Consider the following 13,210-nt stretch of genomic DNA (forward strand, 5'->3'; position numbering starts at 1 on the left):
TTTTTTTACTACTTCTTGAAGTTTATTTAATTAAATAAACAATTGCAATAATTAAATTAAGTCTTTACAATGTTATACTAAAAAACATGTCTTTGCAGATGACAAAAGCCTAACAACACAACTTCTTAAGCTCTTAATTTTTGCAGATTTGAATATACCTGTATTTAAAACTAAACTCCCCTTCTGCTCACAATGAATCTTGGGATAGAAAAGTCTTCAAATAGGTTTCAATAACTCAAATGTAAGACTTTTTAAGTCCATGACGAATGAAATTTAAGAACTTCATCAGGAAATTACCAGCAGAAAATCACATAGTTTGCAAAGCAACCTGAACCCACATGCTAAGATTTTTTGCACTGAATGCCAATAGCTTCATATGGTTGGCAACAGAGGTGAACCACTTTCAAAGACTAATGTCATCCAACCAACTGGTGTTAACTCTGTACTTACCACATCTATGATAGATGCAAAAGAACTTGCTATCTAGCCAGCAAGGGCATATTAGCAGTTTGCTACCAGTGGCCTCAACAGTCTGGAGAAGATGTCTGCACATGACTCAGACTTTTGCCTGAGAAAAATTTCCCCAAGGAAAATAAAATAAAAAACTGCATAAAGCATGAGACTAAATAGTAATGCAGCCACAAAATTTAAGACCCGTGACCGTCGTATTTGAGATTAATTTACATTTCAAAGAAACGAATCTAAGACCTTCGAAGGCCTTAATTTTAGATACACGACTTCACAAGGCTTTCAAGGATGCGCAGACACCTTGTCCAAGCGTACACCAGAACCTTCCTTCAAACGGGTGATAAATTGTTGGGCCGCATTTACATCGCCGTTGTGTAATCAGTCTTCAAATGAAGCCTTCGAAGGATGCAGACCCTAAATCTGGACACAGATTAGGGACCTATTATCTGTGAAATACTGCTACGAGACATATTTTCATTTTCAAAAATATTTGAAACATCCAAGTTCCTTTTAAAACTTTCAAACAGATTATGCACGTTAGAAGACAAAGTGCCCACCCTCACCCTCTGCACAGTTCGGCCCCTTGTAGCCGATGGAGCACACACAGTTTCCATCGGTGCAGGTGCCATGGCCGCTGCAAAGAGGGTCTATGCATTGCGTGACGGGGATGTCGCACTCGGGTCCCTTCCAGCCACTGTAACACACACAGGAACCCTTGTCGTATTGGCCGTTGCCGCTGCACAGCACCGGGCAAGCAGCTGGAGGAGAAGAAGAGAAAATGAAGAAGAAGGAGGAGAAGGAGAAGGAGGAGGAAAGATTAAACCATGCATATGAGGAAAGAAAGAGACAATTAGCAAGCCTTTTCTGTTGCTGCTGCTGTTGATTTATGGGGCAAATCCACACCCAAGCAGGCAGGAGAGCGAATAGAGTGGTTAAAGGGGGCGGAGAGCGCCAATGACATAAAGAGTAATTACAAGTAGAGGTAACTAAACTATTCATCAGAGCTGTCTATCCCAGGTGAGCACAGAGCCGGGGAGTCGTTAGCTCGGGGAGCTGCCATTCATCATCAGTCATCTTGTCTGAGCTTCACCTAAGGCCATGCGCCATGTTGCTGCTCTTAATCCTCTCTCGGCGCTCGCACGGAGACCGAGGATGTGTCTTCACATCTAATTAGGCGCCGGAAATGACAAGATCTTCCCTGACGGGATTTGTACACAACTAATACCTTTGGAGCAGTCCATGCCGTGGAATCCGGGGAAGCAGTGGCACACGCCCGAGTTGCACTCTCCGTTGCCATGGCAATTGCGCGGGCACTCTTGCACCGAATCTGTGAGGGAGACGGAGTGAGACGGAAAGAAAGAGGGGAGGGTTCAGGGAGTTCGATGCCAAGCATCAAAGCATTTCATTAAATCATTGGCACCATTCATTCTTCAGCGCACTACAAAACCGAAGGCGCTCCGAGTCACCATGTTGCACAGACATCAAAAGCAAACACACTCCGCCAGGACTCCACGCGCCGCCTCCCCCCCACCCCACTCCACTTCTCTGCTTCTCGTCAGTGTATGGCGAGAATACACTTCGAATCATTTTCTAGAGGCGACCTCCACGAACCCTTCACCTCGGCTACCACAGGCCGCATCAGAACCCAGAACCCCCCCCAAAAAAAAAAAAAACCCAACCAAGTTTTACCAGAAACTAGTTTCACAACTGTGGAGCGTCCCTTTGATTGTGAGAAGACCGACACAGACAGGTTCAAGGGTCAGACGCGTCTTGATTCGCTCGTCCAATCGAGGATGCTAAAAAGTTTGTCCCAAAAGATACTTTGTCGGAAAGTGTTTGGAACCGACTCAGAGGAGGCAAAAATCATTTCTCGTCACTTAACTGCTCGTCCCTGGCCACTGTCCACTGACATAAGTCTGGTTAATTTCAGTCTTATTATATGAATTTGTAAGGACTCCACTTCCTCACTTGGAGATGAACGCGTTGGGGCGTCAGCTTGGTGTCCTTCCCAGGGGAAGTTCTTGTGGTGAAAAAAATGCTTCCTACATGCAATTTCTTTTTTTCTAACTTGCAACAAGAAGAAGAAGAAGAAAAAGAAAAAAGAAGTGGTTTGTTTTCTCGCCATTCCGGCCTTGCCTTTTCCTGCCTTTCCTGCTGCGTTCATCCCTGACTCCTGCCTGGATTTGGTTCATTAATGCTTCGTGCAGGTTTGGCCGTTTGGCACTGAAGGGCAGAGTCAGCCGGACTCGGAAGCCGCGGTGCGTCACACACGACTCCAGCTGCTCTCCAACGCCTTTCAGTGCCTCTTAACCCACTTTAAGGGAGGAGAACCGTTTTGGTGGGAAGTCGCAGAGTCGATGGTAATCACGAAGAGGGTGTTTTGGACTTTCATCCGTCTCTTCTTCCTCTCCATTTTTTTTCCAGTTCGCACTCCTCCAACAAATACGAGTACTCAGCCTTTCCACGCTTCCCCTCCTCTGTGTCCCAAGTCTTTTTTCCCCCCCTAAATGTGAACCCCTTGTCTTCCTCTTACCCTAATGCCACCCTCTCCTTCACTCCACTCCAAAGCCCCTCCTCTCTCCAGTCCACTTCACTGCATTCAGGTTCTCCCCCCTGCCATTACATCTTCCCCCCCATCTCCCATTCTTACTACTTGCTCTAATTCCATCCCTGCCACCTCTCCACCTCTCCACCTCTTCATCTTTCCACTACACTCCTGCAGCAGAGAGCTCTCGCTCTCTCTCTCTCTCGCTCCTTTATATTGACAGTGAAGGATTCTTTCAGTCTATCTGCCCCCCTTGTTCTCACACTCATGGCTCCCTGCACATATGAAATCATTCTGCAAGCTCTGAAACCAAATTCGTTCACTTTGCACAGCTTCATATTGTCTTTTCACGTTGCACCGGCTGATCGGACGATACGGTTCATCACCAGCGAGCCTAATACCGAACGAGGCGATTAATATCTTATATCTAAACATCTGTGGGTGTCTTTATTTTTTTCCTGAATGCATATGTTTGTTAGAGTATGTTTTCTTGGCAAAAAAAAAAAATCTCTCCAACTCACTAAGTGGTCCATCCTACGTAGCAATGCTACTGCAGGTCTATAGCTTTGGCAGCATTTTGCAACATGCTGCTGCTGGTGAGTGTTTTTACACACTCGAAATGTGTGAAGTCATTCAGGCATTGCAGTGTCACTGGTATTAAAGCTATCTCCTAAATTGTGACTGTTAGTCACGTTTCAGCTCCCAAACAGCTGCGCTACATTGCGACATTTCCCCACCGCCCTCCCTCCACCCCTCTGCCCACAGCAGTAAGACGTCGACTCTCTCTCTCTCTCTCCCTCTCTTTATCTCACCCATGACGTTTGTGCTGAAGGAGACCGACTCTCTCTCCCGGCCGTCGTTGTAGAAGGCCAGGTGCCAGGCGCCGGCGTCCAGGTACTGGACAAACACCGCCTCGTTCAGGACCACGGTCTGGATGCTCCTCCTCTCCCGCGGGGACTCCACCACGCTCCACTTCTCCTTCCCGTCGAGGCGCTCCATGTAGTCGTACTGCGAAGAGGTTTTCGTTGACGGACGGTTACGTTCGGTTCAAGCGAAATCTGTTTTGTGAGCGTTTTTTCGTGATTTGATAAAAGGTTATGAGCAGTAAATAACTCATGTGAAGTAGATTAACTTGTTTTTTTGGTGTCTTCGTTTAGCAGGAATCCAAATTAGGCGCTCTCAGAGGCTGAAGTCAAACGCTTAGGGGCTTAGAGGGGCTAACACCAAAGCGGACTTCTATTATCCTCAAACAGTTCCAGTGTCAAAGCCGTTTGTTTAAGCGCTATTCTGAGACCTTTTGTCACATTTTCTTTAAGCTGTGATTTACATAAAAACCGAGGATTATTTATATTGGGAATAGAAGTTGGAGGAGACGTGCCACTAATGATCTTCCCGCGTGAAACGCGTCCCGAAAGCGGAACATGAAAAGGATTTTCCGTCAGTGAAGCTGTTAGATATAAAAGTGCTCTAACTGGAGACTAATTGATTGATTTTTACATCGCCGTACGTATCTATCAGAGTTTCTCTGACAGGATGCGCTTTATGTGTTCCCCTCTCGATTTGTNAAAAAAACTTCCCACATTGTGTTCCAACATGCTCCAACTTGGCTTGATCGTTGTAACAGTTGCTGATTTCTATTTCGCAGCATGTTTTAATTTCAGTGGACTGCATCCAAGCCCAATTTGAAAACCAGAACAGCATGGTATAAAATGACTAACTAATAGTCAAGTACCCTGGGAATGGGAAAAAAAAAAAAAAAAAAAGAATCGAGACGTCGGGACTGAGTAGGCGGTTTCCTAAAAACCCTGACCCGTCAGTCTTCGCTCGGAGCGTTCGTCTCTTTCAGCCGTTCGGCGCTGCTACTACTCACCCATGGAGCAGTCGGGCCCCATCCAGTTGGGGTCGCAGCTGCACAAGCCGGTGTCTGGGATGAAGGCGCCGTGGCCGTGGCACTGGTCCGGGCACTGGGCCCTGGGCAGTTCGCAGTGCAGCCCTCCCCACCCCGGCTTGCAGTGGCACTCTCCGTTCACGCAGATGCCGTTGTTGGAACACGTCGGGTCCAGGCAATCCACTGCGTTAAAAAAGCCAAAAAGATACGACAGCGTTGAAAGAAGAAGAAAAAAAAAAACGAAGGGAACAAACAGATGAAGGGAAACTGAGACAAGCTGCGAAATCGCACACCAGGGCAGATAGTAAAATGAGTTATCAAAGAAAAGGCTTAAACAAGGCGAGAATTTAATTGGTGAGACGCAAAAGAGGATTATAGAAATGAAGGAAAACATCAGCAGATGTTTCAATAAAGCAATTAAGGCGCACAGTAAAAAACAGCTAAAAGTATAATGGGAGCACGGGAGGGAGAATCTTCCTCTGTGGAAAAAACCCCCCAAACAACCCTGACATTATTCAGAGAGGATGCATTTCTGACTGTGTGTGTGTGTGTGTGGCAGTACACGGGGGAAAATGTGACACTGTCAGTCTGCCAGGTTGACGGGCAGCTGTGAGTTTGAGCAGTGAGTGAAAACCAATTTGACAAATTACCTCCTCTCGGCACAGCGCCCACCCACCCCTCTCCGGGCCGGCTGTCACTGCTCTGTCCCGGTCACACTTTTTCTTTTTCCATTTCTCTCCCCTCCTTGTCTTTTCGTGTTTGACGCACCCCCACCCCCTCTCAGTCTTTCTCTCTCTCTCACCTCGGGCATATCTGACCCAGTTGTACCCTTTTATTTATTTATTTATTTATTTTTTTTGTACACAAATTAATAAAAGCACACGCCTGCACATAACCTCCGGCCTCTCCATTTCTGTTTGCCCGGCAGAAACGGCGGATCACAGTTATCGATTTTCATGTCGCCGGCACTTCAGGTAAATTGTTTGAGGGACTCTGCCGTGATGAATATCAGATATGAGAGGAGGAGGAGGGGTGAGGTTGGATGGATGAAGAAGACGCAGCGAAATCGCTGACCTTGTTCTCGGGCCCTCTAAGGTTTCTTTTGACTTCTTTTGTCATTTGACTTCTTTTTTTTTTTGCCCTTTGTTTCCTCTTCTCTTCATCTTCAACCTCAAAAACTCACTTTTTTCTCTCACTTCTTAGATATTCACCTTTCGCCGCACCGACTCGCCTTTCTCATCCCTCTCCTTTGCCTCCGATGATGGAGAATGTGCCATGCAGATCCGTCTTAACAAGGATCAATAGAAGCGAGTTCAGCTCTTAATAAAACCTCTGATGTGTTCAGCTGCGGTGTCATACTTCATCTTTACGAATAGCAGGAACGAACACTTGCTCAGCACAAGATTATGCTGTAATTTGCAGACTATCTTTAGTTAGAAGGGGTCACTGGTTGAACTTGAAGTTAGCAGCAAAGCTTTTCTGCTCACTTTAGATGCAGATAACGCCTCGTGATCAGTTGCTCTCATTTTCTGTGTTGTAGGTTGTTGCTCAGACGTTAATTTGCAACGTTGCTGCTTCAGAGTCTGTCAAAAATGTGTTATTTGCTAATGCTTTGCTAATAACACCTGATTGGCTCAACGGTTGTGATGTCATCAACGCAAACCCGACTACACCATTGGGTCCTTCGAAGGTCGATGTGGGTCGGGTCCTTTGTCGAGCGGCTATGAAAGTGGATGATCTGGCCTTCTGATTAATTGCCCTCCTTATATTTCCTGTCACCTAGCAACCGTAACAGAGGTTAACAAATGCCGGTAAAAATGGAGCTTGAAATCTTGCTGATTTTTTTTTTACTACTTCTTGAAGTTTATTTAATTAAATAAACAATTGCAATAATTAAATTAAGTCTTTACAATGTTATACTAAAAAACATGTCTTTGCAGATGACAAAAGCCTAACAACACAACTTCTTAAGCTCTTAATTTTTGCAGATTTGAATATACCTGTATTTAAAACTAAACTCCCCTTCTGCTCACAATGAATCTTGGGATAGAAAAGTCTTCAAATAGGTTTCAATAACTCAAATGTAAGACTTTTTAAGTCCATGACGAATGAAATTTAAGAACTTCATCAGGAAATTACCAGCAGAAAATCACATAGTTTGCAAAGCAACCTGAACCCACATGCTAAGATTTTTTGCACTGAATGCCAATAGCTTCATATGGTTGGCAACAGAGGTGAACCACTTTCAAAGACTAATGTCATCCAACCAACTGGTGTTAACTCTGTACTTACCACATCTATGATAGATGCAAAAGAACTTGCTATCTAGCCAGCAAGGGCATATTAGCAGTTTGCTACCAGTGGCCTCAACAGTCTGGAGAAGATGTCTGCACATGACTCAGACTTTTGCCTGAGAAAAATTTCCCCAAGGAAAATAAAATAAAAAACTGCATAAAGCATGAGACTAAATAGTAATGCAGCCACAAAATTTAAGACCCGTGACCGTCGTATTTGAGATTAATTTACATTTCAAAGAAACGAATCTAAGACCTTCGAAGGCCTTAATTTTAGATACACGACTTCACAAGGCTTTCAAGGATGCGCAGACACCTTGTCCAAGCGTACACCAGAACCTTCCTTCAAACGGGTGATAAATTGTTGGGCCGCATTTACATCGCCGTTGTGTAATCAGTCTTCAAATGAAGCCTTCGAAGGATGCAGACCCTAAATCTGGACACAGATTAGGGACCTATTATCTGTGAAATACTGCTACGAGACATATTTTCATTTTCAAAAATATTTGAAACATCCAAGTTCCTTTTAAAACTTTCAAACAGATTATGCACGTTAGAAGACAAAGTGCCCACCCTCACCCTCTGCACAGTTCGGCCCCTTGTAGCCGATGGAGCACACACAGTTTCCATCGGTGCAGGTGCCATGGCCGCTGCAAAGAGGGTCTATGCATTGCGTGACGGGGATGTCGCACTCGGGTCCCTTCCAGCCACTGTAACACACACAGGAACCCTTGTCGTATTGGCCGTTGCCGCTGCACAGCACCGGGCAAGCAGCTGGAGGAGAAGAAGAGAAAATGAAGAAGAAGGAGGAGAAGGAGAAGGAGGAGGAAAGATTAAACCATGCATATGAGGAAAGAAAGAGACAATTAGCAAGCCTTTTCTGTTGCTGCTGCTGTTGATTTATGGGGCAAATCCACACCCAAGCAGGCAGGAGAGCGAATAGAGTGGTTAAAGGGGGCGGAGAGCGCCAATGACATAAAGAGTAATTACAAGTAGAGGTAACTAAACTATTCATCAGAGCTGTCTATCCCAGGTGAGCACAGAGCCGGGGAGTCGTTAGCTCGGGGAGCTGCCATTCATCATCAGTCATCTTGTCTGAGCTTCACCTAAGGCCATGCGCCATGTTGCTGCTCTTAATCCTCTCTCGGCGCTCGCACGGAGACCGAGGATGTGTCTTCACATCTAATTAGGCGCCGGAAATGACAAGATCTTCCCTGACGGGATTTGTACACAACTAATACCTTTGGAGCAGTCCATGCCGTGGAATCCGGGGAAGCAGTGGCACACGCCCGAGTTGCACTCTCCGTTGCCATGGCAATTGCGCGGGCACTCTTGCACCGAATCTGTGAGGGAGACGGAGTGAGACGGAAAGAAAGAGGGGAGGGTTCAGGGAGTTCGATGCCAAGCATCAAAGCATTTCATTAAATCATTGGCACCATTCATTCTTCAGCGCACTACAAAACCGAAGGCGCTCCGAGTCACCATGTTGCACAGACATCAAAAGCAAACACACTCCGCCAGGACTCCACGCGCCGCCTCCCCCCCACCCCACTCCACTTCTCTGCTTCTCGTCAGTGTATGGCGAGAATACACTTCGAATCATTTTCTAGAGGCGACCTCCACGAACCCTTCACCTCGGCTACCACAGGCCGCATCAGAACCCAGAACCCCCCCCAAAAAAAAAAAAAACCCAACCAAGTTTTACCAGAAACTAGTTTCACAACTGTGGAGCGTCCCTTTGATTGTGAGAAGACCGACACAGACAGGTTCAAGGGTCAGACGCGTCTTGATTCGCTCGTCCAATCGAGGATGCTAAAAAGTTTGTCCCAAAAGATACTTTGTCGGAAAGTGTTTGGAACCGACTCAGAGGAGGCAAAAATCATTTCTCGTCACTTAACTGCTCGTCCCTGGCCACTGTCCACTGACATAAGTCTGGTTAATTTCAGTCTTATTATATGAATTTGTAAGGACTCCACTTCCTCACTTGGAGATGAACGCGTTGGGGCGTCAGCTTGGTGTCCTTCCCAGGGGAAGTTCTTGTGGTGAAAAAAATGCTTCCTACATGCAATTTCTTTTTTTCTAACTTGCAACAAGAAGAAGAAGAAGAAAAAGAAAAAAGAAGTGGTTTGTTTTCTCGCCATTCCGGCCTTGCCTTTTCCTGCCTTTCCTGCTGCGTTCATCCCTGACTCCTGCCTGGATTTGGTTCATTAATGCTTCGTGCAGGTTTGGCCGTTTGGCACTGAAGGGCAGAGTCAGCCGGACTCGGAAGCCGCGGTGCGTCACACACGACTCCAGCTGCTCTCCAACGCCTTTCAGTGCCTCTTAACCCACTTTAAGGGAGGAGAACCGTTTTGGTGGGAAGTCGCAGAGTCGATGGTAATCACGAAGAGGGTGTTTTGGACTTTCATCCGTCTCTTCTTCCTCTCCATTTTTTTTCCAGTTCGCACTCCTCCAACAAATACGAGTACTCAGCCTTTCCACGCTTCCCCTCCTCTGTGTCCCAAGTCTTTTTTCCCCCCCTAAATGTGAACCCCTTGTCTTCCTCTTACCCTAATGCCACCCTCTCCTTCACTCCACTCCAAAGCCCCTCCTCTCTCCAGTCCACTTCACTGCATTCAGGTTCTCCCCCCTGCCATTACATCTTCCCCCCCATCTCCCATTCTTACTACTTGCTCTAATTCCATCCCTGCCACCTCTCCACCTCTCCACCTCTTCATCTTTCCACTACACTCCTGCAGCAGAGAGCTCTCGCTCTCTCTCTCTCTCGCTCCTTTATATTGACAGTGAAGGATTCTTTCAGTCTATCTGCCCCCCTTGTTCTCACACTCATGGCTCCCTGCACATATGAAATCATTCTGCAAGCTCTGAAACCAAATTCGTTCACTTTGCACAGCTTCATATTGTCTTTTCACGTTGCACCGGCTGATCGGACGATACGGTTCATCACCAGCGAGCCTAATACCGAACGAGGCGATTAATATCTTATATCTAAACATCTGTGGGTGTCTTTATTTTTTTCCTGAATGCATATGTTTGTTAGAGTATGTTTTCTTGGCAAAAAAAAAAATCTCTCCAACTCACTAAGTGGTCCATCCTACGTAGCAATGCTACTGCAGGTCTATAGCTTTGGCAGCATTTTGCAACATGCTGCTGCTGGTGAGTGTTTTTACACACTCGAAATGTGTGAAGTCATTCAGGCATTGCAGTGTCACTGGTATTAAAGCTATCTCCTAAATTGTGACTGTTAGTCACGTTTCAGCTCCCAAACAGCTGCGCTACATTGCGACATTTCCCCACCGCCCTCCCTCCACCCCTCTGCCCACAGCAGTAAGACGTCGACTCTCTCTCTCTCTCTCCCTCTCTTTATCTCACCCATGACGTTTGTGCTGAAGGAGACCGACTCTCTCTCCCGGCCGTCGTTGTAGAAGGCCAGGTGCCAGGCGCCGGCGTCCAGGTACTGGACAAACACCGCCTCGTTCAGGACCACGGTCTGGATGCTCCTCCTCTCCCGCGGGGACTCCACCACGCTCCACTTCTCCTTCCCGTCGAGGCGCTCCATGTAGTCGTACTGCGAAGAGGTTTTCGTTGACGGACGGTTACGTTCGGTTCAAGCGAAATCTGTTTTGTGAGCGTTTTTTCGTGATTTGATAAAAGGTTATGAGCAGTAAATAACTCATGTGAAGTAGATTAACTTGTTTTTTTGGTGTCTTCGTTTAGCAGGAATCCAAATTAGGCGCTCTCAGAGGCTGAAGTCAAACGCTTAGGGGCTTAGAGGGGCTAACACCAAAGCGGACTTCTATTATCCTCAAACAGTTCCAGTGTCAAAGCCGTTTGTTTAAGCGCTATTCTGAGACCTTTTGTCACATTTTCTTTAAGCTGTGATTTACATAAAAACCGAGGATTATTTATATTGGGAATAGAAGTTGGAGGAGACGTGCCACTAATGATCTTCCCGCGTGAAACGCGTCCCGAAAGCGGAACATGAAAAGGATTTTCCGTCAGTGAAGCTGTTAGATATAAAAGTGCTCTAACTGGAGACTAATTGATTGATTTTTACATCGCCGTACGTATCTATCAGAGTTTCTCTGACAGGATGCGCTTTATGTGTTCCCCTCTCGATTTGTGTTTAACGTAGGAAGATAATTGGAGACGCACTGCCTCCAATGACCGATCGATGCAAAAATAAGGACAGCTTAAAGCGTTATACATTAGCATTTGCGTTTACTGCTATGACGTCTTTGAAACCGATATCGATTTAGGACGGTAAACTCCTCTTTAGTCATTTAGAGCAGCTTTAAACTTCAGCTTTCAGAACCAACTAATCTGGATTTATACTAACTGAAGAAACTTAAGACACGAACTACTCATTACAATCATGCTTAGAAACATTCAACATACATTGACTGTGTTTTGATTTTCCCACCTTTTTTTGGTGTGTTTTAATCCATGTTATTTAAGGACATTTTCTCCTAAATCCCAATCTGCTCTGTTTGGTCAACTGATTCATCAAAAAAAAAAAAGAAAAAAAAAAAAAGCGCTGAGCCACCTGCTCGTTTCATTCGTTACAGTTTAACAGGCCAGCTGCTTGGTGGGCATGATACAAACGTGTTACATGCTGTAATGATGGAAGCCTAAACTACATACAAGGTGTTTCAGTCGCGTTAGAGGAAAGGAGAAAACTCGGTACGACGCGCGGCCTTGTTCTCTCTGGAAAACTGTTCTTACTTCAGCACAATGGACTCAAACTTAAGCTATGTCAGGCAGTCAAGCAGTTAACCGAGGGAAATTATCCCTATTCTATAAAATCTATTTGGAAATGAGCAGCCACTAATTAACAAGAGACAGTTGAAGTTGTATTACTGTGAAACCTAATTAAGTGCAAATCTTTTCTCTAAATTATTTAGCTTTCGGAGTTCATAACTAATGTTTTTAAACGGCAGATGCAACAAAAAATGTTTTTAATGAACATTTATTCCCAAGCTCAACACCCTCAGGAGTCCCACCGTGAAGTCTGCGTAGCGAGGAATAGGAACAGTCGTGTTCCCTGAAAGGTGCTCAGGATGAGTTCGATCGAGTGGATCGTACCTGCGCGTGCGAGGGGGGCAGGCCCTTGCGGATGTAAACGCCGAAGAGGGCGTCCTTCCCGAGGGAGATGTTGAACTTGAGGAACTGCGGCTGGCTGAGATAGAGGAGGGATCTCCAAAACACTCCAGGGGGGACGTCCTGGGTCACCCGCCTGCCCACCTCGATGTTCCCGGTGTCTATGCTGCTGTTTCTGCCTGCCCACGGACCTGAGTGGGAGAGAGGACGACAAAAAACCAACAGGGTTGTTTCATCTGTCATGACAAGCGCAATTTAATGGACGGCTGGTGTAATATGCGATAATACAGTTTATGTAAACACCGTTCTTTAGTGAAGAAAAGCTGATCTAAAACATAGAGCTACACGGTAGAGAAAGAATGTTTTTAGTACTTGAGTAATGGTAATGAAAATGCCCGTTTTTCATATCTTGAGTTTTTTCCACACTGCAAAAACACAGAATCTCACCAAGTATTTCTGGTCCAGCTTCCAATACAAGTGAAATAAGACAAAACTAATGTAAAAGTGTCTTTTCAGCACAATATATGAGTTGTTTTAATGCAGTAATTTCTTAATATTGATTAAAAAAATAGCATTAATTCCAATGGAAGATTATTTCAAAAAATATTTTTCCTACGTTATAAGTGAAATAATCTACTAGTCCTTTTTCATCGATATTAAAGAATTATTGACTTTGAACAAGCCCCTATATCTTGCTGAAAATTACTTGTAAGTTAGTTTAGTATTATTTCAAAACTACTGAGATATTTGCACTAGAAACTTAAACAAAATTACTCAATAAGGTTTGGTGTTTAGCGGTGCAAAAACTGCAATGTATTTCAGTGCGGACCAACACATAGTTTCACTTAATTGTACAGCTAAAAGGAAACAATTCATATTTTTTTTCTTTTATTTCTTCACCAATTACAAAAAGTG

At 45.2% G+C, this 13,210-nt stretch overlaps 1 protein-coding gene across 1 annotated transcript in view; it reads right to left on the reverse strand.

Annotated features, from left to right (window-relative positions):
* The window catches only part of LOC106960231 (teneurin-2), a 106,842-nt gene that overhangs the window by 36,271 nt on the left and 57,361 nt on the right, over nt 1–13,210 (reverse strand). Inside the window, exons 6-10 of the mRNA XM_015053218.1 lie at nt 12,281–12,486; nt 10,568–10,763; nt 8,437–8,538; nt 7,775–7,969; nt 4,884–5,084 (exon numbers count right to left, since the gene is read on the reverse strand). Coding sequence (XP_014908704.1) covers nt 4,884–5,084; nt 7,775–7,969; nt 8,437–8,538; nt 10,568–10,763; nt 12,281–12,486 — 900 coding nt within the window. The remainder of the gene's footprint in view (nt 1–4,883; nt 5,085–7,774; nt 7,970–8,436; nt 8,539–10,567; nt 10,764–12,280; nt 12,487–13,210) is intronic.

The sequence above is a fragment of the Poecilia latipinna genome, unplaced genomic scaffold, assembly GCF_001443285.1.
Source record: "Poecilia latipinna isolate Pla-1442-1.1 unplaced genomic scaffold, P_latipinna-1.0 Scaffold1168, whole genome shotgun sequence".
NCBI lineage: Eukaryota > Metazoa > Chordata > Actinopteri > Cyprinodontiformes > Poeciliidae > Poecilia > Poecilia latipinna.